Source organism: Neophocaena asiaeorientalis, unplaced genomic scaffold (genome assembly GCF_003031525.2).
Source record: "Neophocaena asiaeorientalis asiaeorientalis breed wild unplaced genomic scaffold, Neophocaena_asiaeorientalis_V1.1 scaffold84, whole genome shotgun sequence".
Classification (NCBI taxonomy): domain Eukaryota; kingdom Metazoa; phylum Chordata; class Mammalia; order Artiodactyla; family Phocoenidae; genus Neophocaena; species Neophocaena asiaeorientalis.
Genome location: NW_020173656.1, coordinates 3,105,400 through 3,123,932, shown reverse-complemented (window position 1 = coordinate 3,123,932; position 18,533 = coordinate 3,105,400). Strand labels below are relative to the sequence as shown.

The window sequence follows — 18,533 nt, the reverse complement described above, 5'->3', positions numbered from 1 at the left end:
ACCCATCCCCCACCCATCCCCCTTCCCCTCAGGCCACTTAAGTGCTGTGATGCTGTGATTGGCGTACCCTGCTCTGAGCCCAAGAAGCCAGTTCCTTGAGCCTCTGACCCCCTCCAAGGGGTCTCCGCTCTCTTCTACCCACCCTTCCCATCGGTCCTAAAAGTTCAGCCTGGGAGTAGGGTGGGGAAGGGACCGCCAACTGTTGGTCCATAGACACTTTAAAGAGACATCTGTCCTGTTTGTCAGGGGCTAATCATTAATTTGAAGCGCAGGAAGGTGAGGAAATGCTGACTTTAACCTTTGTGCAGAAATCCAGATGCCCACCCCTTTGTAATTTACCTGACCCCTAGGGGTCAAAGGAGCTGGCCTTGCAGTGGTACCCTGTGTTCTCCCAAGAGCCGGAGGCTGCCCTCTGATGGAGCAGCACTGCCATCTCGTGGGCGTCTGGCATCACTGCATCTGGGCTCAGAACCCAAATGTTTTTTCTCAAATTATTCAGAAAATGCCTCTCACGCCCTGTGGAAACCTCCGGAAATTCCTTCTTGGGGGTTTCTTAAATCAGCCGGACACCCTTAACGCTTAGTGAACTTAGCCTCAGATATTTGGTAGAATCAAAAAAGAGCCACAGAATTATGGTATTTTCAAGCTGAAAAGGCAATGAGAGATACTTGCTTTTATGCTGTCAACTCTTAATTTTCCAGGGAGTTTTTCCTATAGACTTTCTGAGCCTCATTACTTGACACTCCCTGCCTTGTGTCTCAGATTATATATTCAAGGATTACCAGCTAATTTAAATATTAGCCTCCGCAAAATCATAATGCAGAAGCTAAATCTATAAAGGAAAATTAAGTATAAACCAAAATCAATTAAAAATAATTTGAGTTTAATTACCATTTTTTATTATCTTTGCCACTACCCCTCTCTGCCCAGGATTGACTGTCCTCGGGCGAGTTATTTCTGCTACGTAGCTGACTGACTTCTCCTCATTGCAGAAGATGCAACGCGATTCAAGCACCTCAGGAAATACGTGTACAACTATGAGGCTGAGAGTTCCAGTGGAGTCCCCGGGACTGCTGATTCAAGAAGTTCCACCAAGATCAACTGCAAGGTATGAGGGGAGATGGAGGGCCACTGGAGGGCCCTGGAGCCCGGGGCTGAGCAAACCAGCTTGTGCCAGGACTGTCGTCATCTCCAAGTGCTGGACTGGCCCTCAGTTTGAAAGTCAGCCACTTTGCTGAGAAGTTGTCTGCCACAGAAAAAAAAACTTTACCCACCAGGTTTATTTTCCCATTAGCTTCCAAGATGTAATTAGAATATGTGATCTAGAATATCAGGATTGCAGACCAGAAGATTTAATATGTTGAGAGATGTCCAGCGGGTGAGCCAAGGGAGGTGAGCATCCCAGGAAAGCATTCTGGAGAGCGGTTTTTATCATCTAAGTCAAATCGTATCTGCTACTACTTATTGTTGAGAATGACTATCCGTGTTCCTGTGGAACAGATCTAAGGGCCACTGTTGGGGTTCGTGTGGGAAAGAGAAGTCAGGCTGGGCCACCCTCTTCTTTCTAGGGTCCCAGCGCCTGTGCTGTCAGGTAAGGTAGCCATTGGCCACGTGCGGCTATTTAAATTGAATGGAAGTAAAAGTTCAGGTCCTTAGTCACACTGGCCACATTTCACACGCCCAATAGGCACCTACACCTAGCAGCCCCCGTGTTGGATAGTGAGAATATAGAACATTTCCAGCACTGCAGAAAGTCCTTTAAACAGTGCTGGATAACAACTAGGGATCTGTTTGAACTACAGCTGCAGGCAAAGCTCTGAATAGGCCCTGATAGGTACAGTGGTCTTGGATTTTTGGTTTTTCTATTTATGTTAAGGAAACATTCGCTGTTGAAAGCAATGATAGCCCTCCTCCTGGTTTTCTTCCAAACCCTCACTCCTAGGCTGCCTTTCTTCTAGCCAGTTGTACGTCTTTAAAGGGAGTACATTTAGAACCAATAAAAAGATATCATCCTTTGCGTGCATAGGGAAAAACTTCAGAAGCATGGTACCCTAGGACATGGAAAAGGCCAGAAAGCCCTGGGCTGAGGGGGGATCTGGTGTTCTTGATGGAGAGTCTTAATGTGATGTTACCCTCTGTTGTCAGGTTGAGCTGGAGGTCCCCCAACTCTGCAACTTCATCCTGAAGACGAGCCTCTGCACCCTGAAAGAGGTGTATGGCTTCAACCCTGAGGGCAAGGCCTTGCTGAAGAAGGCCAAGAACTCTGAGGAGTTTGCTGCCGCCATGTCCAAGTAAGACGTGGGCCTGTGCATTTACATTTCTGAGCTCTGAGTACCGCTGCACGTGTTGTGCATGAGCGTGTGGGTGTGTGTCCACCGAGGCATGAATGTGTGTGTTTATGTTGGGCACGTATGTGAGTATAAGTATTGGTATTCTCTATTCACCATGGATCAGGGAATTGCCAAGTTTTCACAACAATTCAAAAGAGGGAAGCAGTATTTACCCTCCCCTACTGAAGTTCCCCTAATTATCATTTAAATGTGGTTCTAAAAGATCTCACGTTTTAAAACTCCTTGAGACAGTAAAGCTGAGATGGTTTGTTTAAACAAGTGAACTCACGTTTAAAGAATGAAACAAGACTACGCCTCGTGGTCTTCAGACAGGGTCCCGGCAGGACTTGCTGTGGCCAAACATGGCAGTGCGGGTCCTGCTCAGCAGAGGACACCAGCTTCAAGGGGTCCAGGGAGAGCTGAGGCCTGAGCTGATCGCCCTCCAGGGCTGGCATTTTGCCAGTGCACACTGACCAGGCCATTCCTCTTGTTTATGACTGGCATCACTTCTGACTGATCAGTGTTCACGTTGTACTGGTTGTTAGATTTTTTTTTTTTTTGCGGTACGCGGGCCTCTCACTGTTGTAGCCTCTCCCGTTGCGGAGCACAGGCTCCGGACGCGCAGGCTCAGCGGCCATGGCTCACGGGCCCAGCCGCTCCGCGGCATGTGGGATCTTCCCGGACCGGGGCACGAACCCGTGTCCCCTGCATCGGCAGGCAGACTCTCAACCACTGCGCCACCGGGGAAGCCCTGTTAGATTTTTTGATCATCCCTGCCTCATCTCCAGATCACAGTTTGTAGTGTCCTGAGTGTGTGGAAATACAGACAGTCATGGATTTGTTGATTTGGTAACATCGGAAACTCCACCACCCCCCCACCCCCCGTGCCCTTCTTTCAGTTTGTTAAACATTAGACTCGGAAGCCATAGTAGGCCTTGATGCTTCTGTCTCTTACCAATACATCTTATTTTATACAAGACTTAGATGCATCTGAGGGAGTGGGGTGCAGTGACAGAAGGGAGTCACAGTTCCTTTTTAGTCCTTACCCTCCTGCAGAAAAGGACTCCTGCTTTTGGCCACCTCAGGGCTTTCCTGTGAGCCTGCATCAGTGTCTGCAGTTTTCTGAGCAGATGGACAGCTGTGGGAAACATGCCTGGTCTTCTTTTCTTTACTCTGACTTAACTAGAGCAGGTGCTGCCAGGCCATGTGAAACCCCCTAAGGAAGTCCCCAAAGAAAGGTCCCTTAGATCAGAGTTGACCCAGGCTTTAGACATAGCCTGAGATCATATAAAAGAGTGAATGAATGTCCAACAAATGTATGGAAAGAAGCTCCAATTCGCCAGTGGTCAGGAAATGCAATTAATGTAACTATGAGATATTTATCACCTTATACCCATTAAGACTACAGAAATTGAAAACAGCTATATCACTTGTAGCTAACAAGCCTATGAGGAAAAGTGTACCTTCATGCACTGATGGTGAGAATGAGTGCCATTAGTCAATATCTACTATAATTAAAAATACTTGTAGCATTTGACACAGCAATTTCAAATGCTGGGACTCTAGCCCATGAAAAGAAAAGTAGTAATGTGTGACAATAGATGCATAAAAATGTTTATTTCAGTGTTGTTCGTGTGGCAAAAAAAATCTAGGAAGAGAAAGTGAATGCCATCAAACAGGGAACTATGAATAAAGTATATATAACCACAGAATGGAATGTTATACAACTTTTTAAAAAGAATCTGTTAGAGCACTACCAAATGACTCAGAAGGATTTTCATGGAGTATAATTAAATGAGAAAAGCAAGATAAAGACAAGTATGCATAATACCATCCCATTTGGATAAAACAAGGAACGACAAACTCTTCCTATGCAGGTGTTTTCACTCCCACGCTTCTATATGGGATTGTCTGAGTGTGGAGATACAAATGGGGGATGCCCAGTAGGTTGTTCTGTGGGGGAGTGTGACTACAGAGACCCGATGTGGGTAAAAAAGAGAGAGAGGATGAGTGAGCCAATCAAAGAAGGAAAAGAAATGAAAGAATACCGAAAGCATACACATATTTGTATGCTCTTGAAAAACAATATATATGTGTTGATATGTATGAAGAAAAAATGTAAAAAGAAAATAAGTAAAGAGGAGGCTACAAAGCCACCCAGCTTATGTCCAGCAGGTTCATGGTGGAGAAAGGACACTGAGTGACCACACTCTCTCTGGGACAGGTACGATCTCAGGCTGGCTGTTCCTGAAGGGAAGCAAGTTTTAATTTACCCAGAGAAAGAAGAGCCTAAACACATCCTGAACATCAAGAGGGGCATCATTTCTGCCCTCCTGCTTCCCCCGGATACAGAAGAGGCTAAACAAGTGTTATTTCTGGTGAGAATTTAGAAAGCTGATAACAGTGGCCCTTTGAACGCATCTTCACATATTGGAGCCGGGTCCCACTTATACATCAGGTGGATCGTTGACTCAGCTGCATGGCTAGTTACACGGGATGCCCGATATTGGTGTGAAGCACAGTGCCCAGGGCTTGCCCCAGCCTCCGGGCTCACTGAGGGCTCAGCCCACGCAGCCTGAGCAGGTTGGGTCTAATTTTATAGCAGTTTCTGGGGAGTCCCAACCACCCTACTCCTTTGTTTGATTTTGTTCTGTTTCCACAAGGTATAGCCTCTGTGTGTTTTAAACACAGAAAATAATTGAATCTACTTGCCAGCCTCTTTTAAGAATTTCAGGTTTTGATCGGAGAGAGAATTCAATTGACTTCAGTCCCACTAACACTTTTGAGCCCTTACTATGTTCTGAGTTCCATCCTGTGCTACTCGCAGAGAACTCACTGCTGCATCCTGCAGGGGCCTCTCCTCAGGGAGTTCTCAGGACCTGGGGTGAGAACCGAGACACGTATAACACAAGGCAGATTGGAATACGAGCGATAAATGAACAGCAGAGAAAATGCTCTGCGAGCACAGAATATAAAACCAGCATTGGCGAGGTCCTAGGAGGGCAGGCAGGTATGCCTCAGAACCAGGATCACCTGTAAGTGGTTTTCTCACTCCAGCTCTGGCCGCCCTTGGAACCAGCAATGCCCACGCTCTGTCAAAGAGGATGAAGCTTTCTCCCAAAGCCACGTTGCATCCGCCTTTTCTCCCTGGCTCCTTTCCCAGCCCCACCCCAAGAACCTAAAGATGCTTCCCCGTGTTGAATACACCAATTGTATCTTTTGCTCCCATAGGACACCGTGTATGGAAACTGCTCCAGTGACGTTACCGTTAAAACAAGGAAGGGAAATGTGGCAACAGAAATATCCATTGAAAGAAACCTGGAGAATTGTGATCACTTCCAGCCCATTAGCACGGGAGTTAGCCCCCTTGCTTTGATCAAAGGCATGGTGAGTTTCACATCAGCATTGCTATTCACGCTGGCAGCAGCCTCTTTATTATTAAGATGATGGAATGTTAGCGCTATAAGGGATCTCAAAGAAAAACTTCTAGGCAAAGAAAACATAAGGAGCAATAGCAGCTGTGAAGTGTTTATGTTTGGTGGGATGGACAGGCATGTGTAGGATACCAGGTTATATATACTTTGTGCAGGATCATAGGTCCACTGGGGTAGAATAAGAAGAGTCTGTAACTTGACTCAGCTTTGGATCTGCCAAGTTGTCGCATCCCCTTGTCAAAATGTCAAGTACCAAGCTCTCTTCTCTAACTGAATTTATCTAGTGGTACAGAACCCGCATTCCCTCACCTTCTTCCCAGAAGGTAAATACCTATGGCAGGAGACTCAGGTTCAAGCCCCAGGGACTGATGAAAATGCTTCTCCCCTGATCTCATTCACAGACCCGCCCCTTGTCAACGCTGATTGGCAGCAGCCAGTCCTGCCAGTACACCCTGGACCCTAAGAGGAAGCACGTGTCAGAAGCCATCTGCAAGGAGCAACACCTGTTCCTGCCTTTCTCCTATAAGTAGGTCACCCTCTGCAGCCTTGATTCATTATTTATGGAGCCAGTAGGAGCTGAATGCTTCTCAGGTGCCCTCTTGCAAGCTAGGCTGTGCCTGGGAGGGGGTTGTGAAGAGGTACAAAGCAGAGAGCCCGTCCCTGTCCTCCTGTCTCAAGCTAACAGGCAATTTGGTAGGAAAGTCTTAGGCATGCAAAATAATTTGGAACCAACAAAAGATAGCTGAGACCCAGACTTTAAGGGCTATAGGTCAGGGAAAACTGGGGATCATCACAGCCTGCCCTGGTTATAAAGGCTTTGCAGAAGATTTGGGAATTGGCGTAGAGATTTGTGTATCCAAATCCATTCTGAAAAGTGATCAGTCAACTAATGTATATGGAGTAACTGCTGTAGTCTTGGCACTGTGCTGTGGGAGGTGCAAAGGAATTTCAAAGCACAATGTTAGTCCATTCCCTCTGGGCGCTCCAGAACGGTGGAGGGTGTAAGGTACATATGTCCTTCTGGTGGACATATCAAGGACAGTTGGCTTTTTTTTTTAATTGGAGTATAGTTGCTTTACAATGTTGTGTTAGTTTCTGCCGTACAGCAAAGTGAATCAGCTATGCATATACATATATCCCCTCTTTTTTGGATTTCCTTTCCATTTAGGTCACCACAGGGCACTGAGTAGAGTTCCCTGTGCTGTACAGTAGGTTCTCATTAGTTATCTGTTTTATACATGGTAGTGTATATATGTCAAACCCAATGCCCCAGTTCATCCCAGCCCCCTCCCCGCCCTTGGTATCGATCTGTTTGTTCTCTACACCTGTGAAGGACAGTTGGCTATAACTATGGGTTGAAAGGTGAGCAGAATTTGGGTAGAAGCAGAGGTGGGGGAAACATTCAACGTGAAAAGAACAGAATGGTCTGGGGAGCCGGCCATTGATGACATGATGTGCCTCCTTTGTTACCAGGAATAAGTATGGGATGATGGCACAGGTTACACAGACTTTGAAACTTGAAGACACACCTAAGATCAACAGCCGCTTCTTTGATGAAGGTAAGACTTTATGTGCACCTGGTTGCCAGGGCTGGGAAATCTGCCCATGATGTACCAACCATGGCTTAGCTCCTTGCTGGGCCCGATGAAATGTCTGCTGGTGATGAGGTCATGGGCTCCAGTGTTCTGGCCGTTCTACTGAGAAAGCACATTCACTTCAGAGTGTCAGGTGGCAATGGGATAAAGGAAAGGGAGTTCCCCAAAGCTACCTGGGTTTTTGTAAGTAGGAAACTGGTTTCCTAAGTCAACCTTTGGTAGATCTGACAACCTCATATACCCCATGATAAGGCCTGGGGCCTGGACAGGGTGGGGCAAGTGAGAGAGACCCTCAGGGTCAGGGATCAGTCTTTAGAGCTGAAAGGAACTAGAGACCTCTAGTCCAACCCCAGCCCTGCATGTGTCTTGTACGTGAAGCTGTCGTATATCTTACCTATCGTTCTCAGCAACCTGTGATGTCAGGTGGTAGCAACGTGTGCTTTTGTACCCATCAGAGGGGAGAGGGACCCAGAGAGAGGCTTAGTGATGTGTTCACAGTCACAGACTATTAGAGGTGGTAAAAAATAGGCCTCCAGGTCTACTCTAATCTAAGTGGACTCCTTCCACTGCACCGTATTTCCGTGCTGATTCACCTGCCTCCCTGGCACAGGTGAGAGCAGGGTGATGGAGGGGACACAAAAGCATCTTCCCCTCCCCCACAAACTGCCATTAGATCCCGCTGGAAGAAAGGGTGGGCGAGCAGCAGTGAGTCAGCTTCAGCTGTTGCCACATCAGCAGCAGCGCCTCCTCACCAGGTCTTTTAGGCAGGAAGGTTATCTGATACCAGAGTCACAAAAGCCTGGATTCAGTTCCAGCTCTGCCTCTCACACCCAGAAAGGTCTTGGGCAAGGTGAGTGGCTCGCTTCTGGGTCTTAGTTCCCTTATCTTTATTTTTTTTATTTTTTATAAGTTTATTTATTTATTTTTGGCTGTATTGGGTCTTCGTTGCGGTGCACGGGCTTCTCACTGAGGTGGCTGCTTCTCTTGTTGTGGAGCTTGGGCTCTAGGCGCATGGGCTTCAGTAGTTGCAGCACACTGGCTCAGCAGTTGTGGCTCGCGCGCTCTAGGCGCACGGGCTCAGTTGCTCCACGGCACGTGGGATCTTCCCGGACCAGGGCTCGAACCCCTGTCCCCTGCACTGGCAGGTGGATTCTGAACCACTGCGCCACCAGGGAAGTCCCCCCTTATCTTTAAATTGAGGAATACTGCTACCCTCAGGGAGAGTGTGATGAGTCAATGAAAACACTGAAGTCAGACCCCTAGCACAGAGCCAGATAGATACGTAATGGCATCAAGTACAGTACTGGATAGTTTTCTTTTCTTTTCCCCTTTGCTGACCCCTCCTTGATCTCCAGTTTCCAGTAGAAAGATGGGGGTGAGAAGCAGAGGTAAGCCAGAATCCCTCTGACACATTCCTCCTTCCAGGTGCCGAGGCGGTGGGTCTTGCCTTTGAGAGCACCAAGTCCACATCACCTCCAAAGCAGGCCGAGGCCATCGTGAAGACCCTCCAGGAGCTGCAGAAACTGCATGTCTCCGAGCAGAACGCCCAGAGAGCCAACCTCTTCCATAAACTGGTGACTGAGCTGCGAACCCTCAGCAATGAGGCAGTCACATCCCTCTTGCCGAAGCTGATCGAGGTGTCCAGGTATTTCTTGAATGGTCACAGCTCAATCTTTCATAGATTATACACCTGTGGTAGCTGGCCGAGACCCCGGCCAAACAGAGAATCTCAGGGACCACTGAAATTTCAACCCAGTTAATCAATTAGTCAGTCAGTTAATGTTTACTGGATAGAGAAGTATCAGCTAAGGTGTCTAGAGTTCCATGGGCAAAACACACATACACACATTGCATCCAAGGTAGATACATATTTGTGTATTAAGACAGGAGGAAAATATTTCCCACATTTTGATGTGTATCTTCTAATTCCTAGTTCTATAATGGGTACCCTGGAGTGTTTGAGAGAAAAAGAAGTCTGTACTCTCTGGAAGCCTATAGGCTAGAGGAGAGAGAACTCAGGCAAACAAAATAATACCGTGCCTTCTCTTTACTCCAATGCACTCACTGTTAGTGCCGTGAAGACCAGAGAAGGGACTGAAGACTGGATGAGTGTTTGCCTGGCATGTTCTGTCTTCTGACCAAAGGATGACAGACCTTTCTGGATGTTGAGTCCAGGGGGTCCTTCTTCAGGCTTTGCTCCGTGGTGCTTCTCCGGTGGATAATGCCTATAGGGAAGGCTTTCTGGTTCTAGGGATCTGAGTTAGATTTTGGAAGATGGTTGGATTTGGATTGTGAATAAGGGGAATAAGGGCATTCCTGACAGAGGGAACACCATGGGCCAACGATATTTTAGCTGCCTAGAAGGTGATGTTTATAACTCTCTCTGCCCTTTTCTTCTCAGCCCCATCACTTTACAAGCCTTGATTCAATGCGGACAGCCCCAGTGTTACACTCACATCCTGCAGTGGCTGAAAAGTGAGAAAGCCAACCCCCTTCTGATAGATGTTGTGACCTACCTGGTGGCCTTGATCCCAAAGCCCTCTGCCGAGAGGCTGCGAACAATCTTTAACATGGCAAAGGAGCAGCAGAGCCGGGCCACATTTTATGCTCTGAGTCACGTGATCAACAAGTGAGTTTAACACTGGTTCTCCTCGGAGGAGCTAAGGACGAGCCCGCTTCTCTGTATTCAGTTTGTCCCCTCCCTCCACTTTCAAATTATGATGCTTACTCTTTTGTTTTTCTACTGCTCATTTTGAGAGTAATGATTTGAAATAAGAAATCAGCAAATATAAGTGTATATTTTAAGATAAATCTGGCTGTGCTCGCTGAATCCTACCTCTTATTCTGTAGCTATCATAAGACAAACCCTACGGGGACACAGGACCTGCTGGAAATTGCTGATTACCTGTCGGAACAGATTCGCAATGACTGCACTGGGAACGAAGATCACATCTACTTGATTCTGAGGGTATTTTCAGTTTTTTGTATGAAACGCAGTTTTCCTGTACACCCCTCACTTCTTCTGTGCCCTGATTCCCTCTTGTTTCTTTTCAATGCAGGTCATTGGAAATATTGGTAGAACCATGGAGCAACTAACCCCAAAACTCCCATCTTCAGTCCTGAAATGCATCAAAAGTAGACAGCCATCCCTGCTGATTCAGAAGGCTGCCATCCAGGCCCTGCGGAAAATGGAGCTTAGAGACGAGGTAAAGTCCACAGAAGAGGACTGAAAGTGAAAAGTTTATTCAGACTGACAAGGATTTGGAATGAGATTCTAAATCTCATCATTCTAGTGACTTTATTCTACTGCTTTTTAATTGCAACTTTCAACACACCTGGTGACTGCCTAGCAGTAAGGTGGACCTGAGAGAAATATTTGAGCTTGTTGCTACTCCAGCAGGCGGAGTGTGAGCTGTTCACTATATGCTGTCCTCGCGCCAGATTGACCATCGTTCCCATCTTGGGAAAACGTGTCTGATTTTTCCCCAGTTTCCCTAGACTAGGATAGTCAAACTGGCCCCAGAAAGTGGCAGTGGCTCCAGAGCTGCAGACAACCTGACTTACTTATTAGCACCAAATTCTCACTGTCCCTTCCCACCTTTATCCTCATATTGAGATAATTTATGTTAAAACAACTTTATCTTCAGTTAGTGGCAGATCTCCGACAAGTTGTATCTTGGCCATAACTTGTGTATTTTAATGCAGTTGAATTCAACATGCATCTGATAGGTGTCTTCTGAGAACACTTCCTTCAGCTAGTTGCTCTGGGGGGAACACAGGCAAGAAGGTTCAGTACCAGCGTTTGAAGGATTCTTAGAGAGAAATTCAACTTGCGCATAATAAGACCAGGCATGTTCTGTGTTCTGACAGTGATAACAGTCTCCTTTTTTGGCTACAGGTCCGGGAAGTCCTACTTCAGACTTTCCTCGATGACACCTCTCCGGGGGATAAGCGACTGGCTGCCTATCTCATGCTGATGGGCGGCCCTTCCCCGTCAGATATTAACAAAATCACCCAACTCCTCACACGGGAAAAGAATGAGCAAGTGAAGAACTTTGTGGCTTCCCACATCGCCAACATCTTAAACTCAGAAGAGCTGTATGTCCAGGAGTGAGTGAAGTCGTCCCCATCTGCCACAGGGGCCTGAAATTCCAAACCTCGATTCTGATTTAGCCGTTGCCTGCCCTTCATACATTGTTCTTTCTTCTGGAACAAACATCTGGGTGAAAGGGTGGCAGATCTGAGCCAAGCTCTTGGGGCAAATGAAACCCAAATAGTTTGGTAGCGATTGGAAATCCATATTTACTTGGGGGTGGAAGAGTAACGTGATGTGTGTTGGCTCACAATATCCTCCTCTTCATCTAGGTTGAAAAAGTTAGTGGAAGAAGCTCTGAAAACATCTCAACTTCCGACTGTCATGGACTTCAAAAAGTTTTCCCGGAACTATCACCTTTCCAAATCTATTTCTCTTCCATCACTTGACCCAGTCTCAGGCAGAATCGAAGGGAATCTTATATTTGATCCAAGTAATTACCTTCCTAAAGAAAGCATGCTGAAAATGACCCTCTCAGTCTTTGGATTTGCTCCAGCTGACCTCTTTGAGGTATGTGTGAGATTGAAGCAGAGTCGTATGTTTTCTAGGCCATTCTGTTCTACATCATAAACATAAAGTCAAATCAAGGGAGCCGTGAGCCAGCTACAGAGGAGCAAGAATCATCAGGCAGTGGTACCATCACTTCTTTCCCTCCTCCCTTGCCTTCCTGCCTCCCCGCTAGGGGCCATCTGAAGCATGACTCCTTACATGAATGGAAATGCAGATGTCTCAGAGAAGCCCTTAGACCCCAAATCCAAAGAAGTGCATGGGCTGCACTGTCAGACGGCTCTGGTTCAAACCCCAAGTCCACTCCCAACTCTGCATCTTTGGTTTAACTATTTATGCTCTCTGAACCTTAGCTGCCTCTTCCAGAAAACAGGCAAGTGATAAGTTCTGCCTGTCAAGATTCTGGTGAGATTTAAATAAGACAACTCACGTGAAGTGCTAAGCTCAGCTCCTGCCCTGTAGTTGTCACCGAATACTTGTTTAATGAATTGGGCATAAAGAGGGGGATGGAAGGCTGACAGACAACAGAGAAACATGATGGCATTTTCTTGCCTGATTTTCTTTCTCAGATTGGTCTGCAAGGAAAAGGCTTTGAGCCAACATTGGAAGCTCTTTTTGGGAAGCAAGGATTTTTCCCAGACAGTGTCAACAAGGCCTTGTACTGGGTTGATGGTCAAGTTCCTGATCATGTCTCCAAGGTCTTGGTGGATCACTTTGGCTACAACAAAGATGATAAACGTGAGCAGGTATGTTTCTGTTAAGTATCCTCTCAATGAAAGCTTTGGGTTTCAATGCGAAAACATTCTTGTCTAAGCCTGGAAGTCACCAAGGTACTATCTAACTGAAGTGACAACTATGGCTCTTATTAACCAGTCCAGTGAGGGTAAGAGCCAGTATCCTCTGTAGGTCTGGGCCTCCTGGAGATTCAGTCTACCCACATCCAGACTCATTAGAGGCCTCTCTAACATCGAGTTCATAATAGTGTGAACTCTGGGGCATGGGTTTGAAATCTAACCTCACTCTCTTCAAGCTCTGCATACCTGGGCAAGTTGCTTGATGTTATGTCTGTTTCCACATCCCCAGATTGCTAATAATAATCCGTATCCTTCATGAGGATATTTAAAGACTAAATGAACTGGAGTATGTAAAAAGCGAAGCAAAGTGCCTGACTCTTCAATTGATTACTCTAGAAGCAGATAGTATTATACTCTTTATCTTCATATTTTCATTTTTAATAACTACTGTCTTTGGCTCTCACCAACACCAGTACACTAGCTTATGGGAGCACAATCCTCTTTGAAGCTAGCATAAGCCTCCACTTAAGGAGGAGAAAACAGCTTGTATGATCTGGAGCTTCTTACGCTTTAGCTTTCTGCTACCCAAAGTGTGGTCATCATTGGCATCACATCAGAGCTTGTTAGAAATGCAGGTGTTCAGGCCCTGCTGGGCTCTGCTGAATCAGAACCTGCATTATAACGAGACCCCCAAGGAACTGGTGTGCACATTTCAGTTTGAGAAGCAGGGCCATAATTTACTCCTCCATGCTCGCAAATGGTCCCACCTCTGTCTTCTAATTTACTTACCTCCACTTGAGGCTGAGAGTCTTTGATCTGTTTGGAGCCTTTCAATCAATCACTCTTTTCTTCCTCAATGCCTAAGCATCAGTCTATGGAATTCTTCTCTCTAAGAACTTACCTAGATAAGAACTTACCTAGACCAGGTGTTTTTCAAGCTTTTGGCCAATGTATGTAGCAGCTATGCTTTCCCAAGAAACCCCTAATGTTTTTGCCTCGTCAAAGGAGAGAGGGAGTAAGCAGGGGAGGGGTTGGCAGACAGAGGGTCTTCTAATCTTGGGGAGCCGTTGGGATCCTGGCATCCTGGAGAGTGTCCCTTACTATGGCTACATCATTCAAGTTAAGAACAGAGTGGAAGCGCCGTTGTCCCCGAGCGTCTTCGTCAGTATCTACCTTCTGATAAAAGGTGGGAGCCTGATTTCAGTGTCTGCCCCGTGCCCCCGCCTTGAGCATTTGTGTTTAGGCCCATCCCGGCTGCAGCAGGTAGGTCCCACATCTAAATCTATGGGTGTGTGTTTGACAACACTCACACCTCACTGGACATTTTGTTGTTAAAATCCCAGGACATGGTCAACGGAATTATGCTCAGCGCTGAGAAGCTGATCAAAGATTTGAAATCCAAAGACTTCCCAGAAGCCAGAGCCTACCTCCACATCTTGGGCGAAGAGCTTGGCTTTGTGAAGCTCCAGGACCTCCAGCTCCTGGGGAGGCTGCTGCTGAGCGGTGTCCGTACCCTGCAGGGGGTCCCTCAGATGGTAAGTGGGCCAGGCCCCGTCACAGGGTGACGGGATTAGCCTGGGCTCCTTTTAGGTCTCCCAGGCTCCCTTAAGACCCCAGCCACACAAACCAGAGAAAGTGCTTGTACTTCCTTCAGAGAGGCAGGTTTGTCCTGAATTTCAGTGAAGAAGATTCTTGGATCCTAAGGAATTGAAAACATTTAGAAATTAAGCTATTCATCATGTTAGATGTATCTTTTAACAGCGTTCATTTGTTCATCTGGAAAACAATGTTAAGTGTGTCTCCCTCTACCTATGCTACAGGTTCCTTTTAATATTGAAATGATGCAGTGATTATGAAACAACATATGTGGAAAACTGTAATCCACTATCTAAATATGAACTATAGGGTTTTTTATTTTTAAAGATTTTTTTTTTTTTTTTGGCTGCGTCAGGTCTTAGTAGTGGCACGCGGGCTCTTCGTTGCCGCGCGCGGGCTTCTCTCTAGTTGTGGCGTGTAGGCTCCAGAGCACGTGGGCTCTGTGGTTGTGGCGTGTGGGTCCCAGAGCGCATGGGCTCTGTAGTTTGCGGCACGCAGGCTCTCTAGTTGAGGTGCGTGAGCTCAGTAGTTGTGGTGCGCGGGCTTAGTTGCCCCGCAGCATATGGGATCTTAGTTCCCTGACCAGGGATTGAACCCACGTCCCCTGCATTATAAGGTAGATTCTCTACCACTGGACCACCAGGGAAGTCCCTATAGTGTTTTATAATTATTAATTTATTAAAAAGGGAGAAAATATCCAAGTATACTCCCTAGGATATAATGAATAATAATGTGGCTTTAATAAAAGAGATCTCAAGTTATTTTGCAGGTGTGTTATAAAGAACAAAGAACAATACATACTTATATGTACATCGTCTAAATAGCTCATCAGTTTTGTTTTGTTTTTTTATTATTTTTTAAAATATTTATTTATTTATTTGGCTGTGCTGGGTCTTAGTTGCGGCCTGCGGGATCTTCATTGTGGCGTGCAGGATCTTTTAGTTGCAGCATGCACACTCTTTGTTGCAGCATGTGGATCTAGTTCCCTGACCAGGGATCGAACCCAGGCCCCCTGCATTGGGAGCACAGAGTCTTAGCCACTGGACCACCAGGGAAGTCCCAGCTCATCAGTTTTTAAAAATCGGTTTTACCATAATATATTGTGCTGCAAGTTAAACCCTCATTTACATTTAGACTCCAGAAAATCAGAATTAAGCCATGCTATGCAGTGATATTTAAAGTTCATAAATCTCAGAGAACTCTGAGATCTCATAAATCTCAGAAATCTGAAATTTCTCATTTCAGAAATATTCTGAAATGCCTTCTAAATCACCAGTTGAAAACAACATGATATTTACACAGGGCAATTTTTTGTATCCCAATTTGTTGAAATCAATAATCATTCATCTTTACTTATTAAACTATTCAGCTAATGAAAATATGCTGGTCCCTTCCTTTCTGGATAAAGAAGAATAACCATTGTCTAATGGTAGGGGGAGGTCGCATTTCACAAAGCCCACTTTGATGAGGCGTACTTTTCGTCTCCCCTGTCGGATCTACAGATTAAAGAGCTCGTAAGGAAAGGTTCAAAGGGCGACCTGTTTCTTCACTACATCTTCATGGACAATGCCTTTGAACTCCCCACCGGACTTGGATTACAACTGCAGGTGTCGTCCTCTGGAGTCATCACTCCTGGAATCAAGGCTGGAGTGAAACTGGAAGTAGCCAGTGTAAGACTCCGTCCACTTTTTCCTTCCGTGGGTTGTTCTTTTCCTCCAGGGTGGGTGTCTTGTGCAAGTTAAAAAATGTGTTTGCGGTTCAAGACGAAGTGCATCACCATTGGAATCACCTCATTAACTTTCACGACAAACGTTAGGCTTCCGCTAGGATGCACCACCTTGCTAGTTCTGCTGGGACACAGCAGTAGCGTGAGAACTCAGCTGTTTCTGTCGTCCTTGTGTCTTGTTATGCTTCAGGTTAACTTGGGCACTTGCTATTCCTGGGTATCAGTCTGGCCCTGGACGACTGAGAACTTGGCTTTTCCTCCTACAAACGAATCTCAGTAACGTTTCCTCTGGTGTGAGCCATCCAGAGATATTTGCCCGGGGGTGGGAAGGATGGTTGATCTGACTGCAGGGGAATGAGGTTATTTAACAAAGCTGAACAGGTTGTTTTGTGACTTACAGATACAGGCAGAACTGGTGACAAAGCCCTCTGTGTCTGTGGAGTTTGTGACAAGTATGGGCATCATCATTCCGGACTTTGCTAGGAGTGGGGTCCAGATGAACACCAACTTCTTCCATGAGACAGGCCTGGAGGCGAGAGTAGCCCTGAAAGCTGGGCAGCTGGAGTTCATCGTTCCTTCTCCTAAGAGGCCAGTCAGGCTGTTCAGTGGCAGGTAATTCTTTCAGTTAGATCTGATGAGCCAGTTTGAAAGAAGGAATTATGACTACAGGGTTTGGCCAGGCTAGACAGCTGATTGAGATAATTCAGGCCCCAGTGGATCTGGGGGCGGTGGTGGCTGGAGAGAGAGAGAAGGTACTGGATTACCTATTTTTAACCTGGCCTAGACTCAGTATGTAATTACAGTTTCCTCGACTTTTCACATTTTACTAAGATGAGACTTAAGACCTACTGACTAATTAGTTGCTGTTAGGTTGTGTTTTCTTGTTGTTTGTTTTGAGAATGAAGAAGCTCTAGCTATAGAGAAGTCATCTTTGGGAAATGGGTATTTTTCCCAGGAAAACCACCAAAGGACATACTGATTTGCAGTGGCTAGTTCAGTGCATAAAGCATGGAAGTCCTACTCTCCTGATTATGGGATGCTGCCTCCTATCGAGAGCTCCATTTTCAATGAAATCTTCAAACATTGATTTACCTTAGTTTCCATATTTTGGACACATTAATTTGTCCATTCAAATACAGTGAGGCAAGCAGTGACTATCAAGTGAGGGCTCGGTTAGAGGAAGCAGGAGAGGACCATGAAATTACGTATCACGGAGCCTGTGGCAGTTAGGGAAAACCTTCTGAAGAAAGCCACACTTGAGCTGATCCCTGGAAGCTGTGTCGGAGTTATGCAGACAGAAGAGAAAGGAATGAGTGTTCCCAGGCAAAGAGAAAAGCACGTGAAATGGCCTGAAGGAAAAATGATACGGTTTGGGAACTACAAGAAATTCCATGAGGTCAAGTACACGGGGAGAGAGGAAGTGAGAGGCTGGCAAGGGTCAGCCTTGTGAGCCGTCTTAGGGAGATTGGGCTCTTCTGAAGGCAAAAGGGTTTCAAGTGGAAGCATAAGTAAACTAAGGTCGGTGCTTTAGAAAACTCTGACTCCAGAGCGGGAAATGGGTGGAAAGGAGGCATGACTGGCAACAGGGAGACCAGTCAGGAGCCTATTCCAATCACATACAGGAGGGAGACGATAGTGGCCACACCCGACAAGGGCCAAGTTGACAGACGAGTGAGCCAACCCCAGAAATCCTTAGGAGGTAGAAACACAAGTACTTGGTGATTGACTGACTGAATATGGTGGGCGTGGGGGGGGCGCAGAGAAAGAGGCAAGAGGAGTCAGGGGTGCCCTTCACTAAAATAAGGACTAAAGAGGAAGAGCGGCTGGTGTGGGGGACAATGACGAATTCTATTTTCAACACGCTGCACTGGAAGTCCTGTGAGCCAGCCGACGAGAACACCCAGGTGTCAGCGGACCAGTGGGTCTGAGCTCAGTGAAAAGGTCTGAGCTCTGAATACAGATCTGGGCATCACTGGCACATAGTGGCGGTTGAAGTCCAACAGTGATTAGTATAGAGTAAGGCATGAGGGACTGGAGCAGAAACAGGCAGAACAGACACACGAGAAGGGGAGAGGAATAAGCAGCAACGAGTGAGAAGGGGTGACCAAAGCCGTAAAGGGGCCCAGAAGCCCAGGAGTGGCCACGGGGTGGATCACCCCATAGACAGGCCAACACTGGCACGTAGGGTCCCAGCCCACCAGCAAACGTTGGTCTTAGGGCACCCCCTAAGATGAGGAAACAATACTGAGAAAAGAACACGATATATCAAAGATCCTTTCATCCTTGGATGAAATCAGGACATTGTTGAACTTTCTGGCACTTACTAATTTTTTAAGTACATACTTGGGAGGAGGATACCATAATCTTTTCAGGGGGTTCGGACTCAAAAGTCTTAATCTGGCCATAAGTGAGCAACTCTACTGAATACTTCCGAGATCAAGGAAGACAAGGCCTCAAA

General features: G+C 46.4%; 1 protein-coding gene across 1 annotated transcript in view; it reads left to right on the top strand.

Moving 5' to 3' along the window:
- APOB (apolipoprotein B) overlaps positions 1–18,533 on the top strand; it is a 39,350-nt gene that overhangs the window by 501 nt on the left and 20,316 nt on the right. Inside the window, exons 3-18 of the mRNA XM_024747803.1 lie at positions 979–1,108; positions 2,146–2,291; positions 4,555–4,708; positions 5,562–5,717; positions 6,166–6,290; positions 7,238–7,323; positions 8,785–9,004; positions 9,761–9,988; positions 10,210–10,327; positions 10,419–10,565; positions 11,258–11,469; positions 11,725–11,962; positions 12,529–12,705; positions 14,097–14,288; positions 15,852–16,019; positions 16,476–16,687. Coding sequence (XP_024603571.1) covers positions 979–1,108; positions 2,146–2,291; positions 4,555–4,708; positions 5,562–5,717; positions 6,166–6,290; positions 7,238–7,323; positions 8,785–9,004; positions 9,761–9,988; positions 10,210–10,327; positions 10,419–10,565; positions 11,258–11,469; positions 11,725–11,962; positions 12,529–12,705; positions 14,097–14,288; positions 15,852–16,019; positions 16,476–16,687 — 2,709 coding nt within the window. The remainder of the gene's footprint in view (positions 1–978; positions 1,109–2,145; positions 2,292–4,554; positions 4,709–5,561; positions 5,718–6,165; positions 6,291–7,237; positions 7,324–8,784; positions 9,005–9,760; positions 9,989–10,209; positions 10,328–10,418; positions 10,566–11,257; positions 11,470–11,724; positions 11,963–12,528; positions 12,706–14,096; positions 14,289–15,851; positions 16,020–16,475; positions 16,688–18,533) is intronic.